At 47.3% G+C, this 13366-nt stretch overlaps 1 protein-coding gene across 3 annotated transcripts in view; it reads right to left on the bottom strand.

Annotated features, from left to right (window-relative positions):
• Positions 1-6627, bottom strand: part of LOC127024755 (Golgi integral membrane protein 4-like) — a 33005-nt gene extending 26378 nt beyond the window's left edge. For all 3 annotated transcript variants that reach the window (XM_050909414.1, XM_050909415.1, XM_050909416.1), the window contains exon 1: positions 6057-6627. In XM_050909414.1, the coding sequence (XP_050765371.1) occupies positions 6057-6243 (187 nt within the window). In that variant the 5' untranslated portion in view covers positions 6244-6627. The remainder of the gene's footprint in view (positions 1-6056) is intronic.
• Between the last annotated feature and the right edge of the window lie 6739 nt (positions 6628-13366).

The raw sequence follows: 13366 nt of genomic DNA, 5'->3' as shown, positions 1-13366 counted from the left end.
TGTAGTACAACTGCTTCCTAAGCCTTCTGGAGGCACTACCCCAGCTAGCCAGGTAGGCAAGCAGCCTAGATACTGAGGGTAGCTGGAGCTGAGGCTCCGGCTTCAAAACACAAACTGAATCCAAACATCTCGGTATCCCATTGTCCCCTGTAGAGCAACTTCAGTGCCTCCAGGCAGTGAGTTTTCCTGTACTGAAATCAAGGCTTCAGCAGGACAAGACAGACAAGTTGGCTTTTCCTGGACTATGCTGTTTTTAGACACTGCAGGTACAAGGACTATGTTTTAGGCTCTGCTAGCCTGGGCTCATCATGTGCCAAGCTCAGTCCCACCCCAGACTGAGGAGCCATTCCCGAGGCATACATTCACATCCAAGCCGTCTCCCCTGACCCACCTAATTCCCTGTGTCACTTTTGACCTCCCTCAGGGAGCAGGAAAGGCCAGTGTCCTAGGTCAGGAATTCCTATTGTCACCAGCCACGCTATCTCCTTCCTTTTTTACCTTTCCTAGTTAACAAAGACAGACATCCCAATGGTGAAGATGCTTCCCCTAGGCTGGGCCACTTCATTAATATTTTCCTCTGAAGTGAGGAAACTACCATATTCTCCAAACCATTACAGCAGAAATCCTTCTTTCAAATCAAGGACTTTTTCCCCTGCTGAGCACATTGGTAGGCAGCAAGCCCATCACTGCAGCTGTCCAAGTGTCTACTTCATGACAGCTTTATTTTTAGAAACACTTTTCCCAACAGACTACTCAGATGTCACCCTGAGGGCTTCCCCAGCCCAGCTAAGCACACAAGAGACTGTGGGTGCTTCTTCACTACACGCTAAAAAGCGTTGCTCAATGAAATTGTCATCTTAAGAACATCAGCCACTTCCCAAAAGATTTGTGAGCTCTGGGCACTCATGTTTCTGCCACAAGCGTCTCACTCTCTTGCAGTCTTACCTAGCAGAGCACCTGAGGACAAGTCTTTGATGTGATGGGAACCTCACACCAGCAATGAAAAGTCATGGCTGCTGGGACTATTAGGGATGCCCAGCAATTCACAGGCTTTACCATGCCCTTTCACATACTCTGAGCTTCCAGAATCGCTGAGGCAAGTGCAGATGGGGCTTCGAGGAATTCCCCTTGTTGGAGTTTCTCCTGCAGGCATTTAATTTTGTTTTCTAGTAACCCGAGTATACTGAAAGCAAACAGAGTCTACCAGGGTTAGAAACTCATCCCACAGGCAGGGTACCCACCTCTCCAGGTCCCTGCAGCTGAAGAACCCAGGGCGACTGAGGCAGTGACCAGCCTCACTGACAGCACAGTTGTGCTCCATCACCCAGAACAGCAGAGTGCACGGTGTACCACAGGAGGCAAGTTGAACAGCTACAGCCTCACTCAAAAAAGCCAAGCACTCTCAGCATAGGACCAGGCAAGTAAATAACAAGTTTGTGTAGAAAAGGTCTGCTTAGATGACCCCAAGCTACCAGGTGCTATTGATCTCACATAGTAAATGGGAAACTAAAGCATAGGAAAGCATCTATAGCAATAGGCTTGTGCTAACACCCATAACCACAAATCCTAATGCAAGCACCACAAAGCAGATGAGTCTTCAGGAACAGCTGCATATCATAGGCTGTTTATTCAGAAATTTAGGACACAAAATCTGGCTCTTCTGACACTTTTTTTGTAAGATAAGCTGAAGTAACCTGCAGTGACTAGGGAAAAAAAGTTATAATCTCTCCTGCCATTCCTCCAGATCTCCAGAGCCCAGAAAAGATGGGTTCAGCTTTACACAAAGCAGCGAATAAGTGCTGCGTAAAGTAGTCTCTCTACTCATCTTTGCGGTGGAATACGGCAACAACTTAGCAGACCAAAATGGCACTGTATAGCTTCAGAGGACAGGAAGCCAGGAAGTCTTTAACAATTTGCAGTTACAAGAGAGAATGGAGGGTGGTCAGTGTCTAAATCCAGGCTGGAATTCAGCCAGAACTCAGCACTAAAGCACTGGTCACCTGCTGCCAAATGAGCTAAAATGCAGAACTTGAACTGCTGAAACAATGAAATCCCTTGCAGTGCCTTGCCTTTGGGAAAAAGGAACAGGTCAGGCCTTCCACAGACTCGTTCTCATTTTAAAGGACCACAGAAAACAGGGTGATTGTGTGAAGAGGTTGCCTCATATACCCCAGAGTACTAAGATAAACATCTGCCAGGGAGAGTTTAAGAGATCCATAAAGGGAGAGTGATTCCAGTCTCGCCAGCAGTCCCAGGTTTTATTCTCCTTCTGTTCAAGTGGTTTCATTTTACCCCTGCCTGGGAAAGCCACGAATGCATGCTAGCTCCCTGCTTTCATGGAGCAAGGCAGAGGCATCAGATTTGCTGCTCTGGTTCTGCTAAAACTACACACGGTGCATAGTTCGTTAGGCCATTTCTATGCCAATAGCACATACTGTGGAAAGAGTCATCATACTGCCCATGGCTCACAGCTCCAAGCAGCTCCCAGCACACAGAGATCAACACTAACTTCCAGACTGCACCGTGCTCTCCTTGTTAGAGGCATCAGATACTCCTGCCAGTCTCCATCCAGTCACATCACAACTAATCACCCATGGCACCAGTCACTCAGGCTCAAGAATCATCCAGAGTAAGGGACAAGGGAAGCAGAATGAAAGCCAGACGACTCATACCTCCCTCTCTGACCCAGAGAGATGGCAAAGGAAAGACAGATTGGGTAAAAGACACCCAATGGTGAGGACAGGAGTGCTGAATTCTCGTGCTCAGCCCCTGTGCAATGGCAGCCTGTTGTGAGAGAGCAAAGTCCTCCATCCCAGACACCAGTTTGATGTGCCATTGTCAGGCCACATCAGGAATGTCAGACAGAAGTGGATGGTACTATAAATGCATCCTTCCTTCCCAGCTGTTCAAAGAGTGCTGTTTGTTAGTGAACTGACCGAAATAAAAGCTCTCTAGTTTCACTTAGAACCATGCATGCAGCATGCTCATACATATACAGGCATACACCTACAGAAAGTGGAAGGTGGCAAAGCAACACTTCACTTAAAGCCACCTGCTATATAACTCAGCATGGCATGAATTAGGGGTGGGGGCTGAGAGAGAACAGATTCATCTGAAGTGCACACCAGGTCACAGCTTGCCAGACTGTGTCTCTAATCCCCTCTGAGCCTTGTGACAGAGCACCAGAGTCCCCCAAATCACAGCCCATAAGGGAGAGCCCAGTATTTGGCAAGGTGTCTCTGTGCACTTTCACACATACCTCCAGCCCCACCCAGCAGAAACAAAAGAGATAGAGGGACAGAAAAGCCAAGCAGATTTTCCTCCTGGATTCCATCTGGACCACAATACGAAAAGAGTGTCTACTGGGTCACAGCAAACACTGCTCTGCATGCAGCAGCAAGAGCTGGCTGGGACAAGGGGTTGGACAGGGTCACACACATGACAATACCTCCCTTTCTTCTTCTCGCACAACATGTTTAACCCTACAGCAAAGTCAGAACCTGCTTTGCTCTTCTTTTAAAAGAGTAGATGAGATCCGTTTCCCTGCGTGCAGCCAGTAGGAGACAGCACATGGGACAGGCAGTGCTGGTTCCAAGACAGCTTCGCTCCCTCCTCCACTTGCTTTCCTTTTCCCTTTCACTCAACTCTTGGCCCAGCCCTACACTTTCAAGCTTTATTTGCAGAGGCTACCAGAAGCATTAACCATATATTGTACTCAAATATAAGAAGGGCAGGAAATACATGGTAGCTGAAAGGAGACACCTGAAGCACTAGTTAAACAGTACTGAATCCCACGTCAGAATAACACATCCTCCTTTCGTAGGGCTGGAAAGACAGAAATCACATGCAGAAGACATGGCAATTAAAGTCACGCAACAAGTCAGCACAGGGGCAGGGATAGAGCCCAGAGCCCTGACTGCCCACTCTCCTGTGTTCAGCACCAAAGCACTGCAGGGAGCAGCGCCGCAAGATGACAGCACAAGAGGCACGGCCATATGTGCAAGATACCTCTGCACTTTAAGACTTCCATGAACATGGCTCCTATCTGCCAGTCGCTAGGCTTCTCCCACCAGCCAAATCCAAAAAGCAGCTTTGCCTTTGTTAAAATTGTTGGACAAGTAAGTGTCTTCTCAAAATAAAAAGGGTATCCATAGCAACAACTGCATTTAGGTATGGGAGGACTGACAGAGGGTTAGAAACCCCAGCAACAGGCTACAGCTCTGCCATTCAAACATATTTGGGTGGAAAAACTATTATGAGCCTGTCGCAGTTGTTTGCCTGAGCCTGCTGTTCCAAAAACTGGGGTTCCCTGAGGCTACCACTGTCATCTTATTCTCTGAAGAACCAGGCCCTCTCTCCAAGGGAAGCAAGAGATGCTGACACACCAGAAAGGAATGTGCGCTAACTTCTGCCCTGCTTATCTTTGCATCTCGGAAACACAGGATGCAGGTGAAAATCGCTGTGGCTGGGACTGTGAAACACATAAGGAGCTGTAGCTGTTTGACTGCCTTGTAACAGAGTAAGAAGAAATGGAAACAAAATGTAAGATAATAGCAGTGAACCTATACACACACTAGATCAATTCAGAAGATTGACTGTTTTTTTAAAGCATGTTTCCTTGAGAAACAAACAAAACACATACACCACACACTGCTTCCCCAGTTTACAGGCAGAAATACACAGCCCTGAGCACAAGAAGCATATGTACAATGTTACATTTGCATCGCAACACTGCACACAAAACCACCAGAAAAGATCTAGCCCTAAAAGGCACATATGGTGAGTCACAGATCTGCAGAATTCCCCAGCAATACAGGCTATAGAAACAATGTCACTGGATATGTCAGAGGTCATAATGGATACTCCGTATTTGATTTTAGCCTGAGGAAGAGCTCTCGATTTAAATACTATAATCTAAACCCACTTGTTAGAAGAAAAAGTGTTAAATTAACCTCTTGACCTTGAGTCACTAGAACCACAGGCAAACAATATTTTGTCCACATAAAATTCATTCATTCATTCCAACCCATCCTCCAGCGTTACACACAACTGCTGGCTACAAAAGAGCGGATTCCCACCAAACCTCTCTACAGGGAGCTCAGCAAATCCCTCTAGAGACTCCAAATCTAGCGACAGGTGCTGGAAACATAGCTTTGGCAGACACAGTAAGGCTAGAATGATAGACTAGACAAAGAAGATAAGAGTTCAGCAATAGAGTAACGTGTCCTCAGCCTTCCCTACTGAGATCTCTCCATGGGCTAAATGTCATTCTCCCACAGTTAGACATTTATGTAAGGAGGACAAACGAGGGGGGGAAGGGAGGGGGGGAATATACATACTATGCTTGTCTTCCGGTCCTCGGGCAGCTCTTGCCAGAGGAACCAAGTGCTGGTCAGTGGGCTCAGAAAAGCCGAATCTTCCTTTTCCTCCCCCCTTTTTAGGGAGCTCTGTGCTGCAGCATCTATCAGCCCCAAACAAGCTGGCAAGACTTTTCTAGTCACAGATCAATCTCTTGATAAGAAGATAGGTTTGTTTCCTTGCAAAGGCAACGGGCAGTAGACAGTACGATGACAGACTTTACTAAAGGACCCCTTGCCTCTCTATTCACTTTCCAGACAGATGCTTCTTGCAGGCTAGAGAGTGGAGCCACATCTCAGAGCCTGCCCAACCAGCCTCTGTAAGTGCTGTTTGCATTTTTACTGCTTCACATTTAGAATGACATAGGACTAGTCTTTACAGCCAAAGGGAACTACAGGGAGAAGAAACGGAATAGATGTGACGCAGCTGAACTCACCAATCCAGCACACTCCGTTCCCCTTGCTGCTGTGAGCAGCAATTCAGAGTCAAGGCTATTCTAATTCTAGACAGCAAAGGGGGGAAGGAAATAGGTGACAATGTCTTCTTAGAGCTTTTTAAAGCCAAAAGCTGAACGTTGCTCCACAAAGGTACCCCGCTTGTCGCTAGGCTGTGCGGCAAAAACACCAGCAGGTAACATTGGGAGAGAGGGAAGTTCAGACAGCGTGCGTGCACACACACACACAGAGCAGGTCACTCACCTTGGAGCTGGGCAGACAGCGCTTCCTGCTGCTGTTTGTATTTCTGGGCCAGGGCTTCAGCGTTCCGCACCTTTTGCTGCAAGTGGTTGTACATGAAAACTCCCGAGCCCAAACAGGCCACAGTCACCAGGCAAAACCCGGTCTGCAGAAGCCCCTTCTGCCTCCTCGAACACATGCCAGTACCCATGATGGGGCCGAAGCAAAACAACGTAGCACTGCCTCTCCGGCGTTGCTAAAGCATCTGATTATTTTTGCCCAACAGCCCCTTTCCTCTGCAAATTCGCAGATCCCTCTGCAAGATGCGGTCAAAGTCTCGCCTTCGCTCCTTTCCAGCCCTCAGAGAAGCGGAAGACGCTCCAGCAACGTTTTATTCCTCATTGCCCATCGGAGAGAAGCGCAGCACAACACCGGTGTCCGAAAGGAGCAGCCGAAGTGCCGGCAGACGCATCCTTCAGCTGCAAACCGCGCCGGGGGACCGGCCCGGGAGACGGCTCGCTCGGGGCTGCCTGGGCGGAGGACGAGGGGAACCGGCGGAGGGGAGAGAGGAGAGGAGGAGGAGGAAAACTTTGGCTTCCCATATGCTGCAGTGGAGGGGGGGGGCGGGAAGGGGGTACCGCCGCGTTTGGCTCTTCCCACCTTCCCCTCCGGAGCACCGACCGGAAAAAATAACCCGGCGGGACGAGAAGCCCTTCTGCCCCCTCCCCGCGGCTTCCCCCGCCGGCAGCCCGCGGCGCTCCGAGAGGAAGCGGCGGCACCGGGGGCCGGGAGACGGGCCAGGAAACCGGCGGCGGCATCCGGGCTGTCCGCGGCGGCGAGTCCGCCCTTCGCGGCGGGAGGGGCGGCGGCAGCAGCGGGCAGGGCCGGGGGACCGCAGCGCCCCGGAGCCCCGCCGCCCCGGGGTGCCCGCAGAGCCGGCGACTCCCCCGAGGGGAGCCGGTGCCCCGCGGATGCCCGCTGCCGGCGTGCGGGGCAGCGCCTGCCCGCCCGACACGGGGCGAGCGCCCTGGGGCACCCAGCCCGCACCAGCAGCGCCCCGGGAGCGGTGCAGGGGTGTCTCCCACCCCGCTGCACCACCTTCCTCCGCTGCCTGCCGACCCCGGCGGGGCGCTGGGGCCAGGCAGAGTTAGCATCACCGTCCCCGACAAGCAGACCTGAGCCACCGGCCTCTCTCACACGTGTCTGTTTTCCCCTCGCTTTTCTAAACTAGCTGACAAACCCACAGCCTCTGCTGCTGGCACCTGTTGCTAACAGGAGACAGATGAGGGACACCTGCATTAATTAACAAGGAGGGCGTCTTCAAATGATTTCCTTAAAACCTTAAGGTTTTTAAGAGCAGTGGTTTCTTCTCAGGAAAATGCGAGCTGATAAAGGTATGAGGACAGTACAAAGAGAAGAGTGTAAGACGAGTTAGGCTTTTTCAAGGTGTTCTAGGCAGCTTAGCCTCCCCTAAGCAGCTGCCCTTAATGTGGGCTGTTCTCTTCTGGCAGAGCCCAACTTGTTTTAGCCAGGTATGTGATGCACAGCTGTGTTGTTAGCAGGCAACAGACAGGAACAGGAGAGAGCAGTCCTGCTTCCCATTCCCTGGAAACATTCAAGGTCAGGTTGGGCAGGGCTCTGAGCAACCTGATCTAGTTGAAGATGTCCCTGCTTATTGTAGGGGGATTGGACTAGATGACTTTTACACGTCCCTTCCAACCCAAACTATTCTATGATTCTATACTTCATGGGACAGACGAAGCTTTCTGGAGCCTTGCTCGTGTTCTGAGCTTAGATCTACTATTTAAGACCCCCAGGTTTATAATGAATCTTGCCTGCACCAACAGCCTGACTGTCAGGTTGGCTCATCTCTTATCTGAGCTCACAAGGATACTTTCTCTGGAATTCTGCCAAGTTCCATATTTCAGGCATCTGGGGAATAAGCAACAATCATAACAATTAATTCTTCAGCAGCAATTCCCCTCCAAGAATCACGCACAGTTTTATGAATGTTAATCAAATGAGCTTTACAGTACTGCTGGGAAATAGTTAAATGGCATTCCTGTCTCCCTAATTTGCAGATGGGAAAACTGAGGCACAGCATTCCTGTAAGGTTATGATTTCTCCAAAGTAACTAAGTTTTTTATGGTGGGTTTTTTTCAAGCATTTTAAGTGGATTTGGTATGTTGTTTGAGGTGTCTGCCAGAACAAGGGTGAGACTCAGCCTACTGGAAATCGGGTGATTTGGCTAACAGTCCTGGCTCTGAGAACAGCTTCCAGAAAACATTATATACTTTCCTTAATGAATTAACTGATTATTCCAGACTTACTGCTTAGCTCTTTCTGAAAACCAGAATAGCACTAAACGTGATGCTTCACGCAGCCTATGTCTGCCATGGATCATTTGCATGTAGGACCAGGGATAATCTTGTTGCTGGTTCACATATCCTCAGTTCAAGAGACACTCCACCTATGCTGCATAGACGCTGTGCATCAGACAGCCTTACTGTCCAACTGTTTCTTTATATAAATGTCCTGGGGGGTTGTTGAATGCTTCAGCATCTCTTCAGGCCATTTGTCAGGAGCTGGAATGTCTTTTGTCTGCATCTTGAGGACTGAGGAGGCAGCCTGTGGGATGAGGGATTTGAGTCTCAGTTTTGCTTCTATTCAGCACATTCTTTTTTTTTTTTTTTAGTCCTGCTCTCATTAATTACTTCCTCATGTGCTGGTTCCTGCCTGAGAAACACTGGGAATTTCTGAGGTTTTGACCGAGAGGACTCTGGAAAAGGTTAAAATCCTGAATTAGGGAATGTCTATCTGAGAAAGATTTGATTGACAAAGTTTCTGCAATTTAACATTTACTCTTCTACACTGTAATAAACTCAGTTATAGATTTAGCTCCATATTTCTGCACCAGATCTAGGGCCAGCTGAATAGTACAGCCCCAGCAAAGAGCCAAAGGGTTTGCTTCTTGCTCGTGCTTTGCCAATAGTTATGTTATGTGGCCTGCTAGTGATAGCCCAGGAAAGCTGATCCCACTTCCCCTGCAGTCAGTGATGAAATCCTCCACTGCGGTCCTGTTCTTCCACACCAAAAAAATATAAGGACCCACGGCTTTAGCTACTCTTATAAGATGTTTTCCAGTTTTCAGGAAAAGCTAAACAACTGCAGGACCCCAAAGAGATCTCAGCCAGGGTATTACTCGTAATAAACAGCCAAAATCAGAGCAAGCTTGTTCACAAAGATGGGAAAATAACAGCAATGAGATTGAACTTCCTTATTCTAGGGAACATTCCCCCATAATTGAAGTCTCTGTTCTAAGACCCATGGCACAAACCCCCATCTTCAGCGAGTTCATTTTTATCGTGCCTAACTTGTATTTAATATTTTAGTCTGACTAGATCTTTATGCTCATCTGACTGGGATAGATCAGAAGTTCTCTTTGCCAAAGATTCTATGCACCAGATGAAAAGGGGACATCTTGATGATTTTGCAAGGCCTAGTTTGGATATTTACCTGCTATTCACTTTTGCACTTTTCTCTTTTGAGTTTTTTCTGAAAAGGGGCTGCCACATCAGCCAGCTCAGAGGGTACTTCCTTGAGTAAATTACTACAACATCCCACATCTCTAAAGGTCTACAGCCACTAGGCACGAGTATTTTCAGGAAGATACAGAGGAGGAGAGAAGCACTCTGAGCTAAACAAATTGACCATAGGTGACAGCTCTCTTCAAATCCAACTCAAAATGCTTTGTGCCTCAGGGATTATCTGATCATCTCCTTTTGCTTCCTCTAATCCAATGGGTGATCACATCTGATGATAGCTTTAAAATAATAATCTGAACAAAACAAGCAATTCCCATGGGAAAGCTCAGACTGTATGTACTTCTAAAGAAAATGCCACTTTTTCCCCTGTAGAGCAAGCCATGAGTATTAACCATCTGCACAAATATTGCAGTCCTGGAAATCTCCATCCTTTTAATCAGAGCTTTGGATTTCATAGCAGGCATTTAATCAGCTGTGGGAGTGTTTTCAGCCAGGTTATGTAAATGCTGTCAAGAAACCAAGTGTCTGAAAAAGATGCATGTAAGAAATGTGCTAGTAGGAGACAGAGGGGAGGCTTTATTGTTTAGGGGTTGTAGTTTCACAACAGTTTTTTAAAAACCTACTGATCAAATTGGCAACATCCACAACCCATTGAAATTGGCTAAGCAGGACACTGTAGCCCTACAGCCTTTATGGGTCTTGCAAGTGCCTTCCAGGGAGACCCACTCTAGGAATCTAGTGCCTAAATGTTGGAGGGCATAGGCTGAGCAGGAGAGGAGCTTGAGGCAGGAGTCTACTGTATGAGAAATGACAGGCACAAATGTTTAAAAAATAAAGTTTTCTCAAGTGGGCATCGGTGCATGTATGTGCATGAATTTACACCTCCTGGAGGTGCCTGCCCTACCACACACAGGAATTCCCAATTAATTTCTTGCAGGAGTGAAAGTGCCCTAAATTAAACAATTCCTAGAGGCAGCTCTCAGTCTCTCCAAGGTTAAGGGGTGGGAAAGCTGAACCATTCTTTCCTTCCCATAACAAGAAGTGACAGCTTCTAATTAGGATCCATTAGAGGGTGCCCCAGGGAACCGATGGGACCATTTTTCAGAACGCATTGTTGAAATTATTTTTTGTCTTAGAATGGCATGTTGGCTCAGCTATCTCAGTTATCTTCTCCAAGCCTACGTATGTACTTTGAGTCATCTCACTGCTGTGTCATGCCTAAAAGTAAGCATATGAGATCTCAGGAAATCTTGATGCTCTCACAGCCTTGTCAGACCTTAGGGACAAGCACTGAGCAAACGGTCGGCATGGCCATAACACAAAAGAATGTGAATGGGGGGGAACGTAACGAGTATAAACCCTGGCTTTTTGAAGTACAAGTTTCTAGGGTCAAACTCATTATCTAGAAGAGTATTCCATAGAAACTGGAGCTCAAGGAGATCTATGCTTACATCCACAACTACTAGAAGATGCGTCAACACAGCCAGCAGGCTGACACCAGTAGAAAGCCACTATCCATCTATATTCATCTGGTAACTTCAAGTTCACAGAACGTATTTTAAGTATAAGGCAATCAAGGTATAGAGCAGATAAGCTACTCCTTGAGGCCCTGAAGAATCATACCTTACCCCAGTTTAGTGTACAGCAGTGTTCCCAGTCCTTCAGTAAGAGCACAGCTGTCCAGTAGAAAGGCCAGAGAAGCATCTTGCACCAACACTGGCAGAGATGCTCCAAAATGCATTCAGGGAGCTCAGATAATTTTGAACCCACCTGATCGAAATCCACCCTGATGATTTTGACTTTAGTACAGGATCCAGGCTGCAAGAAACCTGTCCTCCATGCAGCTGAGATCTCAAATCAATGACACATATGCAAGGCTAACCATATTTGATAATGGCAGACACCCCTTCACAACTTCTTGTAAGACCGTTCCAAGACAACCCATATTCAGCTATTCCTATTGTGAAACACCCATCCAAATTCCAGCAGAAAATGACTGATGTCTGGATATTTTGGCATGTTACTTGGTACTTTCCTTAGAACATCAGCTCCCAGAGTCAAAGCATTATGAGAGAAACTCATTATTCTTTCAAAAAACACTCTATATTCAAAGCACTTATAGTGACAAAAAAGCTCCACAATGCGACCTATTGCATCTTAATTCCTCTGGAAAAAGAAAGCATATTTACTTTTTAATTCCACCTCATCTTTCACAGTTTGGACTAGTAATCTTCCTGCAAAGAAGGTACCTTGCCTTGAGAGAGAAGAAGCTGTTCTGAACCAGTCTATCATTGGGGTTCCTTTTTAATCAAAAGCTATAAGAATTGGTTTCAAAGGGACAAAACAAAACAAGAAGGGGCAAAGAGCATATTCTCCATAGAAAATGCATCACAGTACAATTAGAGCCCTGTGACTCCATTGCCTGTTTGTTTTCAGTGTCTGCAACACATGTGAAGCCGTTTAAAAGGAAGCTAGTGCCCTTTAAATATGCGCAAAGTCTTTACTGCCTTACCAAGGTACGGACATTTTTATTAGAGCCAGGGAACATTCCAGCTTCCAAAGGTAATAAAAATGCAGTTTGCCAGAAAACAATAGAAAAAAACCAAAAGGTTTTTTGGTTTGTTTAGGTGCTGCTAAACTTGCTGCTACTGCCTCTCTCAGTGGGATTCCAGCATCAGCCCCCCCTTATAGGACAAAGACACCTTGTATTCCTAAACTCTCTCAGGGCTGCTGCGTCTGGCCCAAGCCTCCACAGCTTCATGCCTTTGGGACTCAGCTGAGGGTGTAACTAGCCTGTCCCCTAGGGCTTGTGAGCCTCTGCTCATGAACTGAAGGACCTGGGGATTCCAATTCTGCGCTCTGCTCAGCCCCAAAGCATCAGGCGGCCAAGTCCGTGGTGGTACGGGCTCCTCTTCTTTCACTGCATTCTTTTGTCTCTGTGTCATGTTACAAGCAGAGATACCAGGAGAAGTCTTTGCACGTGGCTAACATGGATAAAGCCTTAACTGTCCATTCCAAAGAAGCATTAGTGGAAAAAGATGGTTGAACTGGAGTAAAGCCAGTGAGCCAGTGAGTGAAGCCCTGCCCACCCATGAGGCAGTCGGCAGTGGGAAGGGCTAGGCAGGGGGAGAGGAGGGAGGACTGTTGTTGAGCAGCAGGAGAAGAGCTTGGCGGGACTAATCATAGCCTGCTGGGCTCAGCCACAGAGACGAGTCTTCCTCATCTTAAGAGTGAAGGAATTTGTCTCCAGGATTTCAGTTTCCTTCTATTCCACATGGGCTCTGTTCTAGCTGGAGAGAAATAGTGCCATAGAGAGAGAGAATACTGGCACTAGCACAAAAATTTTTCTTCCTACAGGACCACTGAGTTTTATGAAGTCCAGTGTTAACCATTGATGAATAGCATCTGCAGAGCAGAGTTTCAAACTCACTGTGTTCATATTCACACGTTGTAACACGGCCTGGTGAAGGACTCTAAACATTAGTATGAGCATTTTGCAATTCTTTACAGCACCTCTGTGATGCTGGGGTTTATTTTTTCCTTTTCATAAAGTAAACCAGCAAGGCACTATTCTACAAACTACAACAAAACATTGCTCCCTGGACTTATCTTGTAGTATATATCTCAGAAAGTCTGCATCAGCCACACCATTCTGGATTCTCCAATAGTTTCTCACACCATCAGGAGGCAGGATTCTGTAGGTACAGACATTTTCCTTGCTGTGTGTGATGTGCCACTCGTCATTGTACTCTTGTGCAGGAACTGCTGGGAAAAATAGAGAGGACTTTT

Source organism: Gymnogyps californianus, chromosome 21, assembly GCF_018139145.2.
Source record: "Gymnogyps californianus isolate 813 chromosome 21, ASM1813914v2, whole genome shotgun sequence".
Lineage (NCBI taxonomy): Eukaryota > Metazoa > Chordata > Aves > Accipitriformes > Cathartidae > Gymnogyps > Gymnogyps californianus.
This window is presented reverse-complemented; position numbering and strand designations above follow the sequence as displayed.